Source organism: Symphalangus syndactylus, chromosome 17, assembly GCF_028878055.3.
Source record: "Symphalangus syndactylus isolate Jambi chromosome 17, NHGRI_mSymSyn1-v2.1_pri, whole genome shotgun sequence".
In the NCBI taxonomy this organism is placed as follows: Eukaryota; Metazoa; Chordata; class Mammalia; order Primates; family Hylobatidae; genus Symphalangus; species Symphalangus syndactylus.
Genome location: NC_072439.2, coordinates 42,434,189 through 42,454,762, shown reverse-complemented (window position 1 = coordinate 42,454,762; position 20,574 = coordinate 42,434,189). Strand labels below are relative to the sequence as shown.

Here is a 20,574-nt window from a genome sequence, read left to right as displayed (position 1 = left end):
TGTAGGCATAAGGGACTTTGTGTTGAAAGACAGAGATGGGAAAAATCACGTTGTCTTAAATAGAAAGTTATAGTTTTCTTTGGTTAAAATTTTAGCTGTTAGGAGAGAATGAGGAAACAAAACAGATTGTGAGGAACCTTTCATGGCAGACATGGATTTATGGAAAAGTGGGGAAAGGCTTTCAAGCCCTCAAAAGTGGGGAGTGACAAGTCACTTTCCCATACTGATGGGCTCTCATAGGTGAGATAATTTCACTGAAGTTACTAAAATGATAGGGAGAGAAGTAGTCATGAGGACTTCTCTTCCTATGCCAAAAAGAGCATCTTCCATAGACCCTTTCAAGGGAAAACAATTTAAAAAGCATCTTTTATTGATTCTCTTACTTCTTTCTTCCCTTCCTCTCCTCCATTCCTCTTCCCATTTTTTTCTTTATGAGATACTTACTGAGCACCTACTATATGTCAGATATTCAAAATTTATGGATAAGTTCAGTGGATAAATACGAAATGGGACATTTGGTATTTACAATAAAATGAACATGAACTCTAACATTAGGCAGATCCTGGTTTGAACTCCAGGTGTCCTGCATGCTGACAATATGAATTTGTTACTTGACTACTTTGTGCTTCAGTTTTCTTATTTGTAAAATGGGGACAGTATTACATATCTCACAGGGTCATTGTTAGACTGAAATGATATCCTAACTATAAAAATTACCGTTTATGTCACGCCTGTAATGTGTTATACCCTTTAAACATATTATGTCATTTAATCCTCAAAAAAACACTTACAGGTTGAGACTAATCAATTAAACAGAGGCTCAATGAAGTTAAGTAACTCACAGTCAGAGAGAAGACTGCTTAATTCAAAAGTCTCTATTATTTCTTCTATGCACAGTGTTTCTCCCATGCTGTGCTTGGTATTTAGTATGCAATCACCAAAGACACTAACACTGCCATGTGCCATCTTAGTAAAACATTTTTATTACTTTCCATGTTGTCTTAACGCTAAGGCTCACAACTCCATAGGCAAAGTCAACTTCAAACATTATAAACATGACTCAATAAGGAAACAAAGAGCACACTTGAGCAAATGGCAAAGTCTACCTATTGTAGGTCAAGTTAGCATGGCTGAGCTCTTTTAACTAAAATACCAAGCAAACAATATTTATACATATTCTATGATTAAAATTGACTGAAGACTCTATTTGATTGCATCCTCAGGGTGTTTTGTGTCCCATGGGGATGACGGCACTAAGTCCACTTTTGTGTGGAGATCAAGAACCCTAATAACTATAGTCGTCCCATATCCTGCTTTAGTCCAGCTATTCCCATTTCCCCAAAATATGTCCTATAAGTCATCTTTCTGTGACTTGGCTTTTACAATACATCCTGGACATCAAACATATTACCTTTGACTAAATGGTATGCAATGATTATGCCAAAGCGAAAAAAAGAAAAAAAATTGCCCTTGGCTCCTAAACTAGGCCATTCGGAATAATATCCACTGTCTGGCTGTTTCATGAAGTCTCTTAGATGCCCCTTGCTCATAGAGAACTATGTTTTCTCTGCCATGTCCACTGTACTAAGGTCATACCTTTCCACATTTTCTTCTAATTCCTTCATGATACACTCCTGGAAGATTGGCTTCTTTTTTTCCTTATACTTCTTTTGTGTCCTGTGTTACTATCTAGCAGAGTCCTGAGCACAAAGCACGTGCAGAATAATTATTTTTGGTATTCAGTGAGAAATGCTCTTTCCCAAACTTTGCTTTACCTAAAAAAAAAAAAAAAAATCTAAATTCTACCATGATTCAGTTATAGAAAAACATTAACTGTCACTGATTACAATAGTGGTCTTTCATCTGCAGGTTTATTATTTTTTAAACCATACTAAGTAGTTTAGAAATTCTCTTTGTTCCTACACTCTTGGGAGAGTCTTTTTCATTGTTAATAAAGATATCTGAAACAGACTCTTAAGAGGCCTAGGAGTGAGAGGTTAGTTCAGAAAAAAAAATCTAATTTCCACTGAGATGAGAGCAAGTTTCCAAAATAAATAAATAAATAAATAAATAAATAAATAAATAAATAAATACAGCCTTACAATGTTTCTATAAAGCTACATAAAACAGAATGGAGGGGAAAAAGCAAAGCTTCACAGGACCTAAACAACCATAAAGCAAGATTTACAGCTTGCTACAGAATGGCACAAATTAGCAATTAGATATTACATGTCGAAATACAGGAGAATATGGGGCTGCTACCTTTTAAGCTCTTTGTTGAGGGAAACAATAAACTATTCATAATAACCCTTTTAAGGCTAGTATTCCACATTGAAAGTGATAGAATTAAGAAAGAAGAAATGAATACAGCTGGAAGGGAGCTGGAGATGGGACAGGTTATACTGATGACTTTGGAAACATTGCATTTAGATATAGAAAACACAGCTGTATTTGAATTATCTGTAATTCTAAATCCGAATACATGATTGCTACCCAGTGCTACTCTAAATTCACATGAGTCACAAGAAGAAGACGTTTTTTAAGAATAGTACCTAAAATTCTCAAGGTGCATGCCCTAGGATGGATAATGAGAGAAAACAGTGCCTGGAAAAGATTGAATGATTGAGGCAGATCCTGTTTTGGGCAATGTGCTCACTTTTTCCCCATGAATTATAAACATGTCAAGAGTATAGAATCTTCATAAAACCACAAGCTGGGGACCTCTTTTGACTGACTACCTAGTGATTTAATTCTTGTGTCTTTCTTAATCATTTAATCAGATTGATTGCATACCTACTAAATGACTTGTGAAAATTCAATATATGAAAATCTACTTATATAAAATGAATGTACTGGACAGTGATTGACTATTGTGGGAGGATTTTTCACTATCAATTAATCTTTATTCTTAATTACTTAACGCTTATAAAGAAACCACTGTTTGCCAAAGATATGCAGTTCATTTGTTACTAACATGATTGGAAATGAATAACAAATGTGCAGGTTAAATAATCATGTAAATAAGATCATATGTTTTGGAAATATTTGTAACCAAAATTGAAATTAAATAATTTTCTAATGAGATTATCTTACTTCACCAACAAATTCAGGTGAGTTGAAGAGTCAAATATCTAAGCATATTTTCCAGCTAAGATTTTAGTAACGTGCCTCCCTTGTGTATAATTTGGAAACAGTGAAAATGTTTTCCTACAGTATTCCATTTAAATAGATATGCAATTAGAAATGGCTGCCTTTCTCTTAGGTCTATGTCAATTAAAACAGTGAAAATATAAAGAAGTTATATATTTTTAATAAAATATATGATATTTTGATCTTTCTATGACGGAAGGGCACTTCACTTATTAAACCTACCTAAATTAATTATAATCATTAAAATATTTATTTTTATAAAGGTCTTTTGCATATCAAAACCACTCTGACATTTAAGATTTTCTTCAAAAGTCTTGAATAAGGAACATTCTAGCTAAATGTACATGTTTTATTTTTTAATCACTATATTATCATCACTCTCTGAATATCATAGCTCAAGATGTAAAATCAACTTATCTTTTTAAAGGAAAGGTAGTGATAACTTTCATTTTTCATATTCACAATTTAAAGCAATTTTGCACTTAACAAAAAGGGACAAGAAAAGCTTTACTCCAATGATAGCAGTAACTTCATTTTTGATAATCTGTCATATCTAAAGTTCTTGAAAGTTCAATCTCTTCTTTTAATCCAACACTTTTTGGATTATTTTTCCACATTTCTGCACTGAAATGCTCTGTGATCATCACCAGGTTAGGCTCACCAGTAAGCCAATGCTGAGAATATAGTGATTATAATGTAGTGTGCAAGATATTTACTAAGGAGTGTTCCTTTTGTGGAAGGGACAGGAAGGAACCAGGACTGGGCAGGAGGAGTGAACTGTGAGGCCCAATACCAGCTACAGGGAGCTCTTGAGCTCAAATTGCCTTTTAGAGTGTACCAAGTCAGCCTTGGGGCAGAAGATGGCCAGACCTATATATACTTGGATATGGGCCTCCCAGGAAGGGGAATGACGTTGGGTGAAGGACTTTCTGCAGCTAAGACAGCTAAAGTGGAGCCGACAGTTAAAGGCTTTTGCTGACAGCACGCCCAGCAGCTGGAGCACGTCTGTTCTAAAGAGGCATCTGAGCACCACACAGCATATTTTCAAATCCAAAGGCACTCGGTTCTTATTATACACTCTAATGCAATTGACCACACAGGCCACTCCGATTTTAAATCTCTCTCCTCTTGACTTCCATAACTTTCTGCTCATTTTCCTTCCCACTCTGTAACAATATCAGTCTTTTCCTTTTCTTTCTTCTTATTGGCCTGTTTCTCAATGCTTTTACCTCTCCTCACTTTTTGGTTCTCTTTACTTATCACATCTGCCTGGGTGATCTCATCCAACAGACATATATACGCCAAGTTTTAGTTTTGAATATTCACTATTCCACTGTCCCTGGACATTGCTTAGATATCCTGCAAATGAAATCAACAATCTCCTCTTCCTTTTCAGAACACACTTCCCTTCTTTTATTTCTTCTCTCTGTAAACTTCATGACATCAACCCAGTCTCAAGAGCCAGATAGCTATCGAAATTACCTCCTAGTAGGCCTCACTTTTGTTCTCCTTTTACATTCCTTTGACCACTAACTTAGACTTTTCAGCAGCCTCCTGCTTGGTTTCGCTTGTTGTAGTCTTGCTGTAGTGCACCATCCCCAAATCAAGCCCAGTTGGCCCCAAACACACACCATAACCAAATCCACAATTGAACTCTTATCACCATTCTCTTTCTCTTGAAAAAATGAACAGAAAATTGGAACATGGGAAATTCTTTAGGGTCTGCCTTGAGCACTCTCAGGCCACACCCAGGGAGTCTGCGTCTTACTTTAGCATTTAGCAATACCTGTTGCTTATAGTTTCCAGTTCCCAATCCATTGACATCTACTGCCTGTTTACCACTTCCATTGGCTTTTTAAAAACCCTTTCATCATTTTAGTTTCTCCTCCCTTCTTCTCCTCCACTCCCCCAGCTCCCATCATGCTGAGCAGCACCTTTGCATTTCCACAGCTGTCTGTCAATATCTCTGTTGATTCAATATTTACCACGTTAAATTGAACATTCTCTGCTTATGCCTCTCTTATGCTACCAGACTGTGCATTTCTCAAAAGCAAGGACTAACACATGGCAAAATCCAGGGCTTGGCACATATTAAGCAATCAGAGCTTACCCAAAGTTTTTGAACTGAACCACGTGTCTAGAGTTTAAGATATCTGCTGGGTGGTTGATAAAAGCAAGCCATTACTATAGTGCATCTTCACTTGTTATTCTGATTTTAAGGAACAGACACCTCATTCTAGCAAATGAAATGGAGGTTTATCATAGGAAGGTATTGGAACTGGGGAAATAAAGCCATTCTGAGGACTTGCTATTTATTTCTTAGCCTTTCTCATGACCCATCTGTTTCATTTCTTAGATGTCTCTGATTCTCTTGGTAGGTCAGATCCTCATAGATATGGTGGAATACAAACCCCCAAGCTCCCCCACCAACATTCCTTTGTATCTTTGCCCCGTTACTAGTGTCCTACTTCCCAATATAAATTTCTGAGACTGAAAAAAACTAACTGAACCCTCAACTTTATGCACAAGGCGCTTGTCCCTGGTTTAATCAGCTGTTAGATATAAAGTAGAGAGGAAGACAGAGGGATATGGTCCTTTGCCAGCAGCTGTGGATGAGGTAGTTTAATTCTAAAGAGGCTGCAGATGAGCAGGGCATCCTGGTGAGTCCTAATGAGGATCTGCTGTGAGAGTGAAGGTGAAAGGGCAAACAAGCACCTGACCTGCCCTCTAGATGCTTATAATTCACTCATACAGAATTGACTATAATACCAGGCAGGCAAACATGAAAAGGAGTCCCAAGGTGGGAGAGATTAATTTAAAAAAAAAAACAAAAGAGTAATTGCAGAAATCTCTCTGCACAAGGAGACATTTGAATAACTAGTGATAGAAGAAAGTAGTGGTAGAGATTAATATAAGGTATATTCCACAGAGGCTGAAGAAATGGAAGTAACTTACAAGGGTCCAAATTGGGAGGCCGACCTTAAGAGAAAAGCAAAAAATAGAGTCTGGAGCAATTACAAATTGCATCAGAGGAGGAATAGGAAGAGAGACAACTGGAAAGAAACCTAGAAGCAGCTCAAGAGGGCCTTGAATACTGGAATAAGAAACGTTTACTTCATTTTATAGTAATTGGGAGCCATTAAACATTTTCTAGAAAATTATTCCAACAGCAGCCATCAGGGTGGACCGACACAATGACAAATTCTAAGGGGGAAAGTTCTTATCATGCTATCAGAGAGAGTTAATAAAAGGAATTGTGATTGCGGGAAGGCAGGAATTGATGCTGGGAATGTGCACAAATAAGAGAGCCAGGGGAGCCACTGTGTGGGTGGAGAAGGCAGAAGTGGGCCTTTTCATTCAGTGGTTTTGAGTTTTGTTGAAAGCAAAAGGGAGGGTGAGACCTTCACTGGCGCTGAGGAATGTGGGAAAAAGATGAAGTTTGGGGGAAAAGTTTAAGAGATTATGAGTAGGGGTTACATAGTATAAGACAAAATAAATTTCTGAAAGATCTAGGACAGCACCCAGAGAAGGCAGATTATATGAGATCCAAGAAACATTCTAGAATAGAGGAGACTTTAGCATATTTAAAAGCTATGGGAAGGGATCCTGTAACTATTTCATGGTATATTGTGATGATTAAATAAGATGATGCTTAGGGAAAAGTGCTTAGCACAGTGTCTAGAATATTCTAAGTTCTCACTGTCAGCTACTGCCAATATTGTTACTTTCAACGCAGGTTCTGTTTCAGTTTATGTTACTAACTCACAAATGCAGGTGGTGGGGAGACCTCTTAGCTGTGCCAGACCATTCAGATTAATAAATGAACTCTCTGTTGTGCTACAGTATCCACTTAGAAGAGAATAGCAGTCACAGCAGTGACATTGCCTGAGAACTAGTGCTATTCTACTTCTGGTTTTCCTGAGATTGAAGGCAAATTAATTTCTTTACCCTGATGTGGGAAGTGAATAAGAATAGAATCCTGCATATCACAATATAAGATTCAAATGAAATCCTATAATCAGCTTCTTGTTGACAGTATGGTCTTCTAAATATTTGCTCCCAATTTTAACACATTATTGGACACCAATGAATATCCCATCAATAATCGCCATCACGTAATCAATCAAAAAGTTACACTGGATTCATGTGTGAAAAAATCAAGCTTAAACCTCATTAGATTTAAGTATTATTATATAATCTTACTCAGAAATAAATCTGTTATTAGGTCAGAAATACCTAACAAGCTATTGTAGCTCTCTTGGTCCAGATGGGTATTTAATGAAATTAATAAGAAACAGGCAGTTCAGTTTGTGTCAATAGAAGGACATTGTTCCCATTACTCATTTATTAATTCATGAGAGGTTAATAAATAACTTACTTTGAATAAAATAATTCACTGCAGATAAAAACTGTGTTCCTGGCACATATAAAAGTTAATAGGTGCATAAAGATGCATGGAAACCGCATGGTGTGAAGGTTACTGGATCCACCCAAACCCCGGATTCTGGCATCTGTGTGCATACTGGAGCCTGATTGGCCCAACTCCAGTTGAAAATAATTTTCTTGAGGTGACATTCCATCTCTTGTGCCAATTGAAAGTCTTAGCTCCTCCAGAGGAGCAAAAAAAATCAACAAAATATAAACTTGACCTCATTTCACACCTAAGCGCACCATTCTGACTGTTTTACTAGACTCCTCAGCGAGCACATTTGGTTTGTTTACTGCAGTTATAAACCAGAAGCTGCATTCTATGTGTCCTGTATTATCAGGTCACTAAATCTGGAAAGAAAACGTGGATGAGTTCAATATCATAATGATTCTATTATAAAGAATTAAACATTTTTGCTGTTGATCATATGTTTCGTAATCGCTGCTCATCTTAAATTTTCACATCTCCTGGTAAACTTTATTTTGCCTTAGCTCACAAGGAACAGTAACAAAAGAAACAAAAAGGCAAATGATCTGAGAATTATAATTCTTTAAATCAATATGATTTGGGCAATCAGGTGTTAGTGTATGCGCCAGCAAGTTTATTTTAATATACAGCTAGAAATAGGCTTCCAATCACAAGTCACTTTTGTAAATAGTATCCTCTCTTATGGGGAAGCTATGTGCCCTCCTGAACACCTGGCTAAGAACATGTTCACTTTCATGTGTGCTCTGAGCTGCCTTTCCTCCAAATAAAAATAGAAACTAGTTTGCAGCACCACACGGGGCTCCAGCGTATTATATGAGCCTATCACTGGTTTCCTTTGATATCTTATCTATTCCATTAACTCAATGAAATAGAAGGCAAAGCTGGGGACAAACTGTAGGAGGGCTCCCCTTGGAAAACACATGCAAGACCTTTAAGCTGGGGCTTTAGCTTATCTAATAAAAGCCAGTTAAATGGAACCTAGTACTTCAGTTTTCACCCCTTTTATTAAAGATCATAAGTACTGCAACTCAGGAGTAGAGAAAATAAAATAAATATATGGAAGAGTACAGGTAGAAGCAATAAAGGGCATGGCTTATCTATTTTCTGAAGATTTAGGAAGCACTTGAAGGCAAAACTCACATACAAGCATTTTAAAAATCCATAACAAAGGCTCCTGCTTCTTAGCAAATACAGTGGTCCTTTCTGGCTGCAGTAATGCTGCTGGATTTCTTAGTAGAATATAAACAGCTTAACCTAGGCTTAATCAGGGAGGATGCCACCTACCACTCTCTCCATATTATACTTTTATATAAATTAAGTAATTCAGAGAAAAAAAAAAGATTGATGAATCCACTCCTCTGCTCCTCCACCACCCAGAGAGAAACAATACTAGAACTCAAACTCTAACAGCCAAACTAAAGGAAAGTGTTTCCACCTAGAGACTGTTTCCATGAGTCAAAGTGGATGAGAGCTCCTCTAGGAAATGAATATTATTTTAGCCGATCCTTGCAAGTTTGTACTAAAAAATGAAGCAAAAGGTGTTGCCCCTGGTGTAATTAACAATGTTAATCTTCTTTTTCCTCTCTATGGTGATAAAGCAGTCATTTTTATATTTAATTAATGCAGACGATCATTTTGGAAACTGGCTAATGAGCCTCTGATCACATTACCATGAAAATGTGCATTAACATTGCAACTGAGGAGGCTGTTTCATGTGTAGCAAATCCACTTTGTAATTAGCCCACTGTGAAATGTATCACGTCAGGGGGAAATCTGAGGGAGCCAGTAGTCAGTGGGCACTTGGCTACTGCTGTGCCACGGGCCACCAACATCCCAAGCATCGTCTTTCATCAGCAACCTTGTCTAAGAACAAATGTAGCACTGTGTCACCTTTGGGACAAACTGGAAGAAGGGAGAAATAAACTTTATTTTGCTAGATAAGAAATTTGAACTTGAGCATACACTCCCAGGGGAACCTCCCCAATAAAACGGTAAGTTAAGAAAATTCTGTTAAAACTATAAAGGCTCAGGACCTAGTTTTCTTATTTGTATTCCGAAAAGCCCTCAGATACACATGAAAGAGACATCTAAATTCATACTCTTTTTTTCTAGGTCACCTACAGTTGTTTTAATAAGCTCTCAAAATTAATTTCTAGTGCTAAACAAACAAAAACCTTACAAAAAGGATCCAAGAACAAGTGGTAAGAGAATTTCTTTATCTCCTGTTTCAGCCAGGACATAGCATATATTTTTTTCTCATGTAATACAAAATTACTAGGTCTTTCTCTTAAACCAAAGCACAAATTCTCAATTCATCCAATAATTTCCTCTGGCTAACAAGATTTGGCAGGAAACTTCTCCTGTCTATTGAAAATAACTGAGATCATAGACCTATTAAACCCCAATATTTATGCAGACAATGATACAATTGATTTTCAAATGTCAACAGTATTCCAAAATGAAAGAGGTATCTCAAAATATTACAGACATGGATCTCAGTGCTACTCCTGTTATGTGACTGACATCTTGGCAGTAGATACACAAAATGTTAAAAAGAATCCCACAGGAAGTCATCTGAAGGGGGAGTGGCAAGGAAGCTGAAAACTGCCACCCAAAACCAAAATTAAAAGCCCCAAACCAGCAAGTCTGCCCTCAATTCTGAAATGTACTGAAAGAAAAAATAAAGCTAGCCAGAATTCATTTACCGTCTTTCAGACAAACACAAAGCCTGGCTCTTAGTTGCTGGTATCAGACCCTGCACTCACCTGGGAAACTTCATACAGCAGTTTGTAGTGTTCCTCTCTTTTCTGAAAAGTGCACAAATTGCAGCCCATTCTAAGAAGCAGAGAGACAGAGCAAATCTTCTAATTTCCCCAGAACTGAAAGGCAAGTGAACTGAAAGGGAATCACCCTCCAGACTTGACTACTGTTTTTCATCAGTCACTTCAGTCCAGAAACACAGACAAACCGCTGTTAGCTGGAAGCGTAAGCCAGAGTGGTGTGTAGCAGCATGCTCTTCTTCGCTTTCCCTAAGTACCTTGCACTCACGGATACACACACAGAGTTTCCAGTCAGTTCATGGCAACACTCCCCGGTCTCTGCATCAGTGCACATGACTGCACAGATTCCAGCTCATGAATATTAATAGTGCCTCATTGATTATTTATGACAGAACATGTTAGCAGGGAGGGGTGTCATAGCTGCTGCTGATGACAGATGAATATTCACTAATTAAGAAGCAAATGTAGTGTGGTTAAACAAAATTCACTTGTGTCAATACCAGCTCTGTTTATTAAGGATAGAGGGGTTGCATATAGGGCATTTACAAAAAAACATACACTTAATTTCTCCATTGATACAAGCTTTTAATATGGGAATAAGGAAATTCAGAAACAGAAATGTACTTAGTTTACATATCCATGCTCTGCAACAAGAGGAAGAAATATTTTTAGCATTAGTAAACCTAGGGGAAAATGAGTAGGGATAATTATTTACATTGATAAAATAAACACAGAAGCAAAGGAAATTTTGGGGGGTGACATGGAAAAGGAAGAGAAGGCAGGGGCATCATTCAGTTTTAATTCTGATACTACAAAAATAATTGAATAGTTCATATGTAAAGACCATTACTTAGTAAGGAGGAAATAAGGGATATTCTCTTAATTCTAAAGAACATTTAGCAAGTATTAGGAGATGATACTGGTACAGATAATTAATACTTTAATTAGATAACGAAGGCCCATCTATTGAGTATATATTTGTAGAATATAATGCATGTAGATTTATATTCAAAAAGTAGATCAATACAATGCCTTTTCTAAGAAAAATTTCAAATGCTTATAGTATTTATGCTAATTTTATTAAAGTCATATATAATATTTTACAAAGCTGATACTGGCAATAGTTAAACTTGAATGTAATGCACATGACTCCATTTATGATTCTATATTTAGAGTTCATAATGATCAAAGGTGAACAGAGACTTAAAGACTAAGCTTAGATGTTTAGATAACAGAAGTAATGCATTTCATTTCACACTCGTGCAAATACGTGTGTTGTATTGCAAGCTGGCAGTTTTTGTCCCTTAAAGATATACTACAAACAGCTAAAGCAGATAATAAAAGAAAATTCCTTTTGTTCCCACACTGACTTATCCACAGCCTCTGCTAATTAAGAAGTATGTACTTGTTCCAGCACATCTTTAAACTGGACAGGATAGCAGGTGGGTTCCAAAGCAAAAATAATTACTTGGAAAATGATGACTCTGGTTAGGAATTACACTGGATCTGGAGATTTTTAATTGCTCATCACTGACGAATAGCTACTTTTTGGGGTCCAATTTCCTAAAAGTGCTTTGTCACATGTTTAGAATCGATAACAGGGAATGATTCTAACGAGCACTAATTGTTAACAAATTGGCTTTGCAACTAGCAACACCTCAACACCAGCAAGTAGCAAGGAGATGAACAATCATCTGCTGCTTATCAGTTGTTTCCCTTGGGATGTAATAATCCGATTTTCTGGGCCTAATTTCACCTAACAGCCTGGATGAAAGCCAAGCTGAGAGACCTACATGAAAGTGGCATCATAACTGGGAACAGTGTGTGTGAAAAAAGTTCTCCAGGACTTCTGGCAAATTAGAAACCACTTGTAGGAGATATTAATTTTAGGACTTGATTCCTCTATGGAAAGAATGTTTTCAAAAAGATATTTGAAGTGGCCTTTATAAAAATTAATGGTGGCCACAAATATAAGCAATCTCCTTCTTCTCAGTTGCAGCTGTAAAACATAAATGTCTGATACTTTTGAAAGTTTTAACTTCTCTGAGCCTCTATATCACTTCCCATGAAGTATTCTCATGCTAGAGTTCACATCCTCAAAGCAAACATTGACTATTTCTTTGAAGGATTCTAAATTGCTGAGTTGTGAAAGAATTATTGATTCTCAGATGTTCATACTCTGTATTTTATTTTATTTTTTTGAGACAGAGTCTTGCTCTGTTGCCCACGGTGGAGTGCAGTGGCACCATTTTGGCTCACTGGAACCTCTGCCTCCCAGGTTCAAGCGATTCTCTTGCTTGAGCCTCCCGAGTAGCTGGGATTACAGGTGGGTGCCACCACGCCTGGCTAATTTTTTGTCTTTTTAGTAGAGACAGGGTTTCACCATGTTAGCCAGGATGGTCTCAATCTCCTGACCTCGTGATCTGCCTGCTTCGGCCTCCCAAAGTGCTGGGATTACAGGCGTGAGCCACCGCACCCAGCCTATACTCTGTATTTTTTAAAAGGTCAGATCAAGGATTAGAGTGCAGTAAGGCAAAGATGGCACACCCTTCTATCAATGAAAATGTTTCCTTTTTCCACTGATAAAACTCTCTTGTGTGATAGGTTTTGAAAGCCAAGTAAGAAATTTAATTATCAAAGCTGTTTCTTATTGGAGCTTTCTTCTCTGTAGATGCAGTTTGCATTTGCAGAACAATGAAACAATCATAGCTTTAAAAATATTTTCTTATTTATCAAAAAGAATGAACATTCTAAGGAAGTGAGCAAGTTCAAATAGAAGATCATCCTTCAGCAGCTCCTCCTGGCTGTTTCCGTTATTCATTCCTAATCCCTCTATTCTTGTGTTTCTATCTCAGGAAGCAAGAGCAGCTTTTCCAATCATGTATCAAATGCTGCCCTTGGCCCATTTACCCTGGAGAGATTCCACCTTCTGCTTCTAATGGACGCATCCTATAGAACTGAAGAGTGACTTGGAAAAGGGAGATTCATAATTCCAGAGTTCTCTAAATTTCATTAGAATATGATGGTTAAGTTTTCCAATAACTAAATCTTGCACTGGAGCATAAAGTTTGAAGTAGACAGGGACAAACGCATTCATTTGAACACTGCCCTGAAAATGCAAATAGAGCAGATATCATCTGTCTTGGGCAATAATAATACGGGATAAAAAATAAGTAGGGAACGAAGGACTATCTTTCCAAGTATCCTTAGAAAATAAACTCATCAAAATGTAAAAACATACGTCGTGTGTGTATTTCAAGATATAGTTACTTATTTTAAGTGCCTTTAATTTGTGTGAGTTTACTCCACACAAATGCATTGGCATTCAAAATAGGACACATTTGTCAAGATCTAGACTGACGTATAAGAGGCTAAACTGGCAAGTGAAAGGAAGGAATCCAACATTTTTCTTGCTTTTTCCATATAAACTGTACTACTGAGTAGCGAAAGAGTAGATGAGAGGGAGTTTCTCTTTTTAGAAATATTCTGACTAATAATTGAAGATTAAATGATAGACTGTCATGCCAGCAGTCCTTAATTCATTCAAGGATCTAAGTACTGTGAATGAACGGTGTCTAGCACGACACACTCACACACACATGAGATAAGCGTACATTATGTGCCACCTGAGACAGAAAAATTACACGGCCCTTAAATTAGCCTTTTCAAATGTGAGCAAATGTCAGCGAATGCAGAGAACAGAGGAGCATATTAAGCTAAACCATGGGGATGCAATCAGCTAAATTCAGACTGTGAGCAACACTACATAGGCAGGTGCATATTCCAGTTTCAGAGAGAAAAAGAGAAAGAGAGAGTGGAGATGAAGAGGAAGTCTATAGATTTAAAAAGATTTTAATAACAATAAAAAGTCATTACTCTATATTTTCACATATACATATCATTTGGTTGATAAAATTCTAAATAAAAGTAGGAAAATTATTACCAAAAAAGTCGGGATGGTGGTTACTCTTTAGGAAGGGACACCAGAAAGTTTCATCATGGCCAGCAAAGTTCTAACTCCTGACAGGGGCAGTAGTTTTCCTAGGTGGTCACATTAGGATTCATTAAACTGACATTTGTTATTGGTGTTTTCTATATTTTTGCTATATTTAACAATAAGACTTAAAAAGGACTAATTTACAAAAAAGGCTGTGCCTGTGTCTCATCGCTGGCTGCCGATGTAGTACATAATCGTGCCCCTTATCAAGAGAGTAGTAGAAAATCCAAGTGAACCTATTCTGAATCATCAATCCCATTGAGCCTGTGACAGCTGTCACACATTTCAGATGATGGCTTGCTTATGCCTTTTGCAGTGACTCTAGTGTTCTTTTCCTGGGCCAGTGTGGAAGTTCCATATGTGACTCCGCTTGATTACCCTCTCTTTACCCTTGCCACTATCACATGCAGACCTTCCAACTCTGCCTGCCACCTACCTTGACATGTGGCTTACAAATTTCTAGTCCCAATTCTGCATTCATTTCAGGAGATACTTATGTGCTTTTGAATATTAGTAGACACGTTGCTGCCTAACATTTTCTGCAGTTAAATACCTTATATGTAATCATAAAGACAAAGAACCTGAGGCCCAGAGAGACCGTGACTTGTGGAAGGTCAACCTGAGTAAAGAAATCTGAACTCGGTTTTCCAGTGACAAATTCTGTGGTGGAATTCTATCTCTAATATCCTGGGCTGTCTCTCTTGCAGAGGAAGCTAGAGCTACACCAACATGTCTTTATTTGATGATTGAGGAAACGGAGGATAGCACTTGAAAGTGCTGAAATTAAAGAAAATAAAAGAGAATAAATTTTCAAAGGCAGATGTAGCTTAAAATAAGGGGAGTGGCTTGTGGTTAAAAATGTAAACTTTATGTATTAAAATGCTGAAATTTTTTGAATGTCACAGCTAAATATCTTTAATCAGCTAATGTCCCACAATAATCTAATTAGGAGCTGTACCTGAACACACACTAGGATGACCAGCTTATCTTCATGTGTCTGGGACTTTGTTGGTTTTGGCATTGAAAGTTTTAAATCCTGAATTCCTTAGTTCTGCACAAAGCGGTCATTTGAATACATGATTTCTTTTTTCAGGATCCAGCAAAGCTGAACTGCTCTATACACGTCTACATCTCCCTACCTGTGCTCCAGATGTTACCTCATTCTGCTTATTCTTTGGAAACCTCACAAATTAAACTATCCACACAATCATCCAGTTTAAAGGCTCCTTCTTCCTTGATCCCATCAGCTAGCAGTAACTTCTTCAACTTCTGAATTCTTGGTGCATTTTATCCCTACCTATTTGAAGGCACAAATTACTTCTCCTTCACATCATTTTTAGATGCATGCTTTACCTCTCTTATTGGACTATAAGACATGTAGGAGAAACATGAACATTTAATTGATCTTTGAGCCCCCAAAACTCGTAGAATTGTACCTTTCACATTCTGTGCCTTTAATAAACATATATTGAATTAATGAGTGTAATTGGGAGATGACAGCATACCTGAGTTGGGCAAAGTGACATAAATTTATGTTTGTAACACACGTTAGCAACGACTAATTGCTATATGACATTTTCCCCCATAGGATTGCTTCAAGAATATTAAAGAATATTCTTAATATTCAATAACATTAAGTTAAAAGACTGAAAGGCCATGAACATAAACCATTTTTAATTTGATTCAAATCCATAAACATAAATTTGAAAGTCTATGAAAGAAAAACATCTGTGACAGGTATATAAATGAGTACTGTATGATTCAAATGTGCTTTGTCAGTTGCGTATTTATGCGTACATACTATCTGTACGTTTAAATTCACATTCTGCTCTACATATCAGCAAATTATTCACTTATTTATTTCACAAATATTTACTGTGTGCTTATCATATGTCTGGTGGTATATGAATGCCGGATTTTTGTAGTTGTATATAATCTAATTTTCACCATATCTCTGAGGTAAATATGTCAGATATTTTCCTTTATTTATTAATACAGAAATCATTAGATGTTGAGATTTCTAATGCTGGAAAACCTAGAACTTTTGCCTTTTGATTCTAATCTAGTTTTATTTTTAACAGCACTGTGCAACATTAACTAACATCATGAATTTAGAAAGATGCTTCTGCTAATAGTCCCCATGCGTCATCCCCTCCTTGGTTATAGCTCAGCAGATCAATGTGTAAGCAAGCATCCTTTCCACACTGTGTTCACTAGTTGAACATCTTCAATTTGCATTTACCGTTATTGCTTGTAGAATGAAGAGTGCCTCACCAACTTATGAACTCCTAAGAGTTGTCACACACATTATTAGACTAGACTCCAATGGAAAGAAAGAGCATGAGATTTCAAAGAAGAGGACTAGGCTTCTCATCTGAGCCTTGTCACTGTCACCTGTGTGGGCTTGTACAACTTACATGCTCTGAGATAACACTTACCTTACAGGCTGACTGTGAAGACGAAATAAGGTAACAGACCTGAGGAGGATTCATGAACTATGAAGTATTCTGTCCTACTGGTATGCTGGTTAAGCATGGTTTCTGGAGTCGGTGTGCCCTGGGTCAGGTCTCAGTTTCCCTGATCTCTATTGATGTAATGTGGGGCAAATCATTATTGTTTTTTCAATCTTCTCTGTTTCTTGGTTTCTCATCTCTAAAACAGGGATAATAATAGCACCCACTATACAGTTATTGCAAGAGATGAAATTGCTGTGATGACAATATGTGTCAAGTATACCTGGCACAGAGTACATGTGTGCCCAATACTTGTTGGCCATTAGTAATCACAGGACTAAGTATAATGATAATGATGACTTTAATTTTCAATTTCCAAGTTGATATGGTTTGGATCTGCATCCCCACCCAAATCTCATGTCAAATTGTAATTTCCAGTGTTGGAGGTGGGGCCTAGTGTGAGGTGATTAGATCATGGGGGCAGATCCTTCATGAATGGTTTACCACAATCCCCTTGGTACTGTTCTCCTGAAAGAGTCCTCACGAGATCTGGTTGTTTAAAAGTCCGTAGCACCATTCCCATCTTGCTGCTGCTCTCGCCATGTGAGGTGCCTCGTTCCCTCTTTGCTTTCAGTCATGATCGAAAGTTCCCTGCAGCTTTCACGAAGTAGAAGCCTCTACGCTTACTGTACAGCCTGCACAACTGTGAGTCAATTAAACCTCTTTTCTTCATAAACTACCCAGTCTCAAGTATTTCTTTATAGCAATGTGAGAACAGACTAATACATAATTTATCTTTACAATTTTTGTCATGTTAAATCTCTATTACATTGTTTGAAATTTTATACTTCTGTCCACCTTGTTTGCCATTGTACACTGTGCAACAACTTCTAAAAGGCTTTTTATTTCCTAGTTCTTTATATAACAGAAATAGTCGCACAGAAGTACTCATTGTGTAAATGTGATGTGTGCACACACACACACACCCCTCTATTTCTTTTCTATGTAAAGAATGTAATACATACAGAGTAATAATTCTGATATTCCATTTCTTTCTTTTTTTTTTTTTAGATGGAGTCTCACTCTGTCACCAGGCTGGAGTGCAGTGGCACAATCTCAGCTCACTGCAACCTCTGCCTCTTGGGTTCAAGTGATTCTCCTGCCTAAGCCTCCCAAGGCTTAGGTGGCGCATGCCACCACACCCAGCTAATTTTTATATTTTTAGTAGAGACAGAGATTTCACCATGTTGTCCAGGATGGTCTCGATCTCTTGACCTCGTGATCCACCTACCTCGGCCTCCCAAAGTGCTGGGATTACAGGCGTGAGCCACCGCGCCTGACCTATTTGTTTCTTTTAATGCACAATGTGTAAATAAGGCAGACATAAGTGTACTAGAAACCAATAAAGGCATCTGAAGCACGATTTCTTGCAATCATAAAACAGGGAGTCCAGTGACATTTCTTTTAGGTCTATTCACGACTACTAATCTAGCCCAATATAAAGTTGGCTTTCTTTATTTGATCATGTAGAGGCCAAGGTACCATGTTGGATAACGTCACACCATTCAGCAACATCACAGGTATTATGTAGGGTTTCCACTGAATGCTACTATCACTATTTTTAGTTCTGCAAAAGTGGTCTAGTAAAGCTCAGTACAAACCTTCATTCAACCAGTATTTATTGAATAGTACTATAAGTACAGCATAGTGATAATACGTAGACATTTTAAAAAATAAGAGCTAACACTTATTTGGTACATTTTGTATGCCATTGTTCCAGCACTATATGGTATTAATTGTATTTAATTCCCACATTAACACTCTGAGATGTGCACTCCTAATATCTCCTCTCTGCATGGGCAGTAAATAGATCACATGAGTAGTATATCAGGGAGCCAGGATTCAAACCCAAACAATCTGAATCTACTACTTAACCAGTACTTTCCATTGCCTGTCACTCAGAGACAGTCATCATTATCAGAGACAGTCATCATTATGACAAATTCCTAGAGGGCCAGAAGAAGGAATGGTGGTGATGCTCACAGCACATTAAGATGTAAGGATTTCCCTGAGGACCGGAATCGTAGTCTAAAATTAACTTCCAGGTTCCCTGTTGTGTCCTCAAGCATGGCTACTTAAAATAGATTGAATAAAACCTAAGCAATTTCATAACCTTACTCCACTCCACTGGTGATGGGATACTGCTGCATTGAATATGTACTGATAACTGTAGAATATTTTTCCTTCTTGGTAGTTATTATGGTAGGCAATATACGGGCTGATACTACGGCAGTCATTTTACATCTCTGTTTTAAGGAATAATCAACAGCTACTTAAGGCAGGTAAATTTGGAGGTTTTAAGAAAAGTAAAGGTAGAGATTTACCGATGACTCTAAATATACATCTCCAGACTTAATTTCCCTCTTAATTTCAGACCCATCAATTCGTTGACCACTGACATTTCCATTGGGACTATTCAAAACATATTAAATTCTACTTAGCAAAACTTAACTCATGGTTCTCTTCCCCCATAACTGCTTCTCCGCAAGTTCTCCATATCACAGAATGCCCTGACTATTCTTAGGCACTCAAGTTTGAGGTTTGAGCATTGCCTTGGCTCTTCCCTCTCCCTACATCTAGTGACAAGGTCCTGTCAATCGGAACTGTGCAGTCTCACCTTCCTTCGTTTCATGCTCTCCTATGCCACTTTCCTAGATTCAGGATATCATCTTCTCTCAGCCAGGTCCTGCATTCGCTCGTGAGCATCTGGAGTTTCTAATGGTGTAAGGAGCAAGTTGTTGATTTCTTGCTCTTCTCTGCCTACACACACATATGTAAGCCCATCTTGCCCCTGATTCCCTGGTCGCAACTCCTCTCACTCTTGCTCACTCTTGCTGTCATACATACATACATACATATACACGTGCACACACACGTGGATGTACACAAAAGAGAACACAAAACAGAAATTTCTGCTTTAAGAGCGAATGTTACAACTCTGCTAACGTGACTCTGTCTTTTTGGTATATTTCTCTCTTTTTTTAGAGTGTGGACAATTCTGTCTGGTACTGTAAATACATGTTTATTCCTCTCTCAACATTGGATTCTGCTCAAATATTCAGTCATCATAATGGTAGTCAAGATATATAAAGGTCCCAGATCTCATGGAGCAAACGTTATTGTGAGAAGAAAGCATAAGTAAACACAAGCTATGATTATATAACATTTCCAGACAATAACAGGGTCAACACAGGAAATTAACACAGGGTGGTATAATAAGAAGTAACTAGATCATCCTTCTTAGATATTCTAGAGCCTGGAATGTGCTTTCCTGTCTGCTTTATTCCTGGCCTGCTTATATGCATGCATATATATAACCAAGTGTAGATAAATCAAAAGAAGTAGGCAGGTAGTGGGATAGGAAGTAAAGAGACGAGTTTTGTTTTGTTTTTGTTGTTGTTTTTTTGAGATGGAGTCTCGCTCTATTGCTCAGGCTGAAGTGCAATGGCATAATCTCGGGTCACCACAACCTCTGACTCCTGGGTTCAACTGATTCTCCTGCCTCAGCCTCCTAAGTAGCTGGGATTACAAGCACCTGCCACCACGCCCAGCTAATTTTTGTATTTTTAGTAGAGACAGGGTTTCACCATGTTGGCTGGGTGGGTCTGGAACTCCTGACCTCAGGTGATCTGCCCACCAGCCTTCCAAATTGCTGGGATTACAGACCTGCGCCAGGTGGTCAGGACCTGAAGTTTTCTCTACCTTCAGGTCCTAGAA

At 37.7% G+C, this 20,574-nt stretch overlaps 1 protein-coding gene across 2 annotated transcripts in view; it reads right to left on the bottom strand.

The window, feature by feature from the left end:
* Window positions 1–20,574, bottom strand: part of PDZRN4 (PDZ domain containing ring finger 4) — a 390,048-nt gene that overhangs the window by 128,830 nt on the left and 240,644 nt on the right. Inside the window, exon 1 of one of the 2 annotated variants that reach the window (XM_055248207.2) lies at window positions 10,333–10,607. The exons of the other annotated variant lie outside the window; for it this stretch is intronic. Coding sequence (XP_055104182.1) covers window positions 10,333–10,401 — 69 coding nt within the window. The 5' untranslated portion in view covers window positions 10,402–10,607. Of the gene's footprint in view, window positions 1–10,332; window positions 10,608–20,574 lie in introns of those variants that run through there. 2 annotated transcript variants of the gene reach the window in all.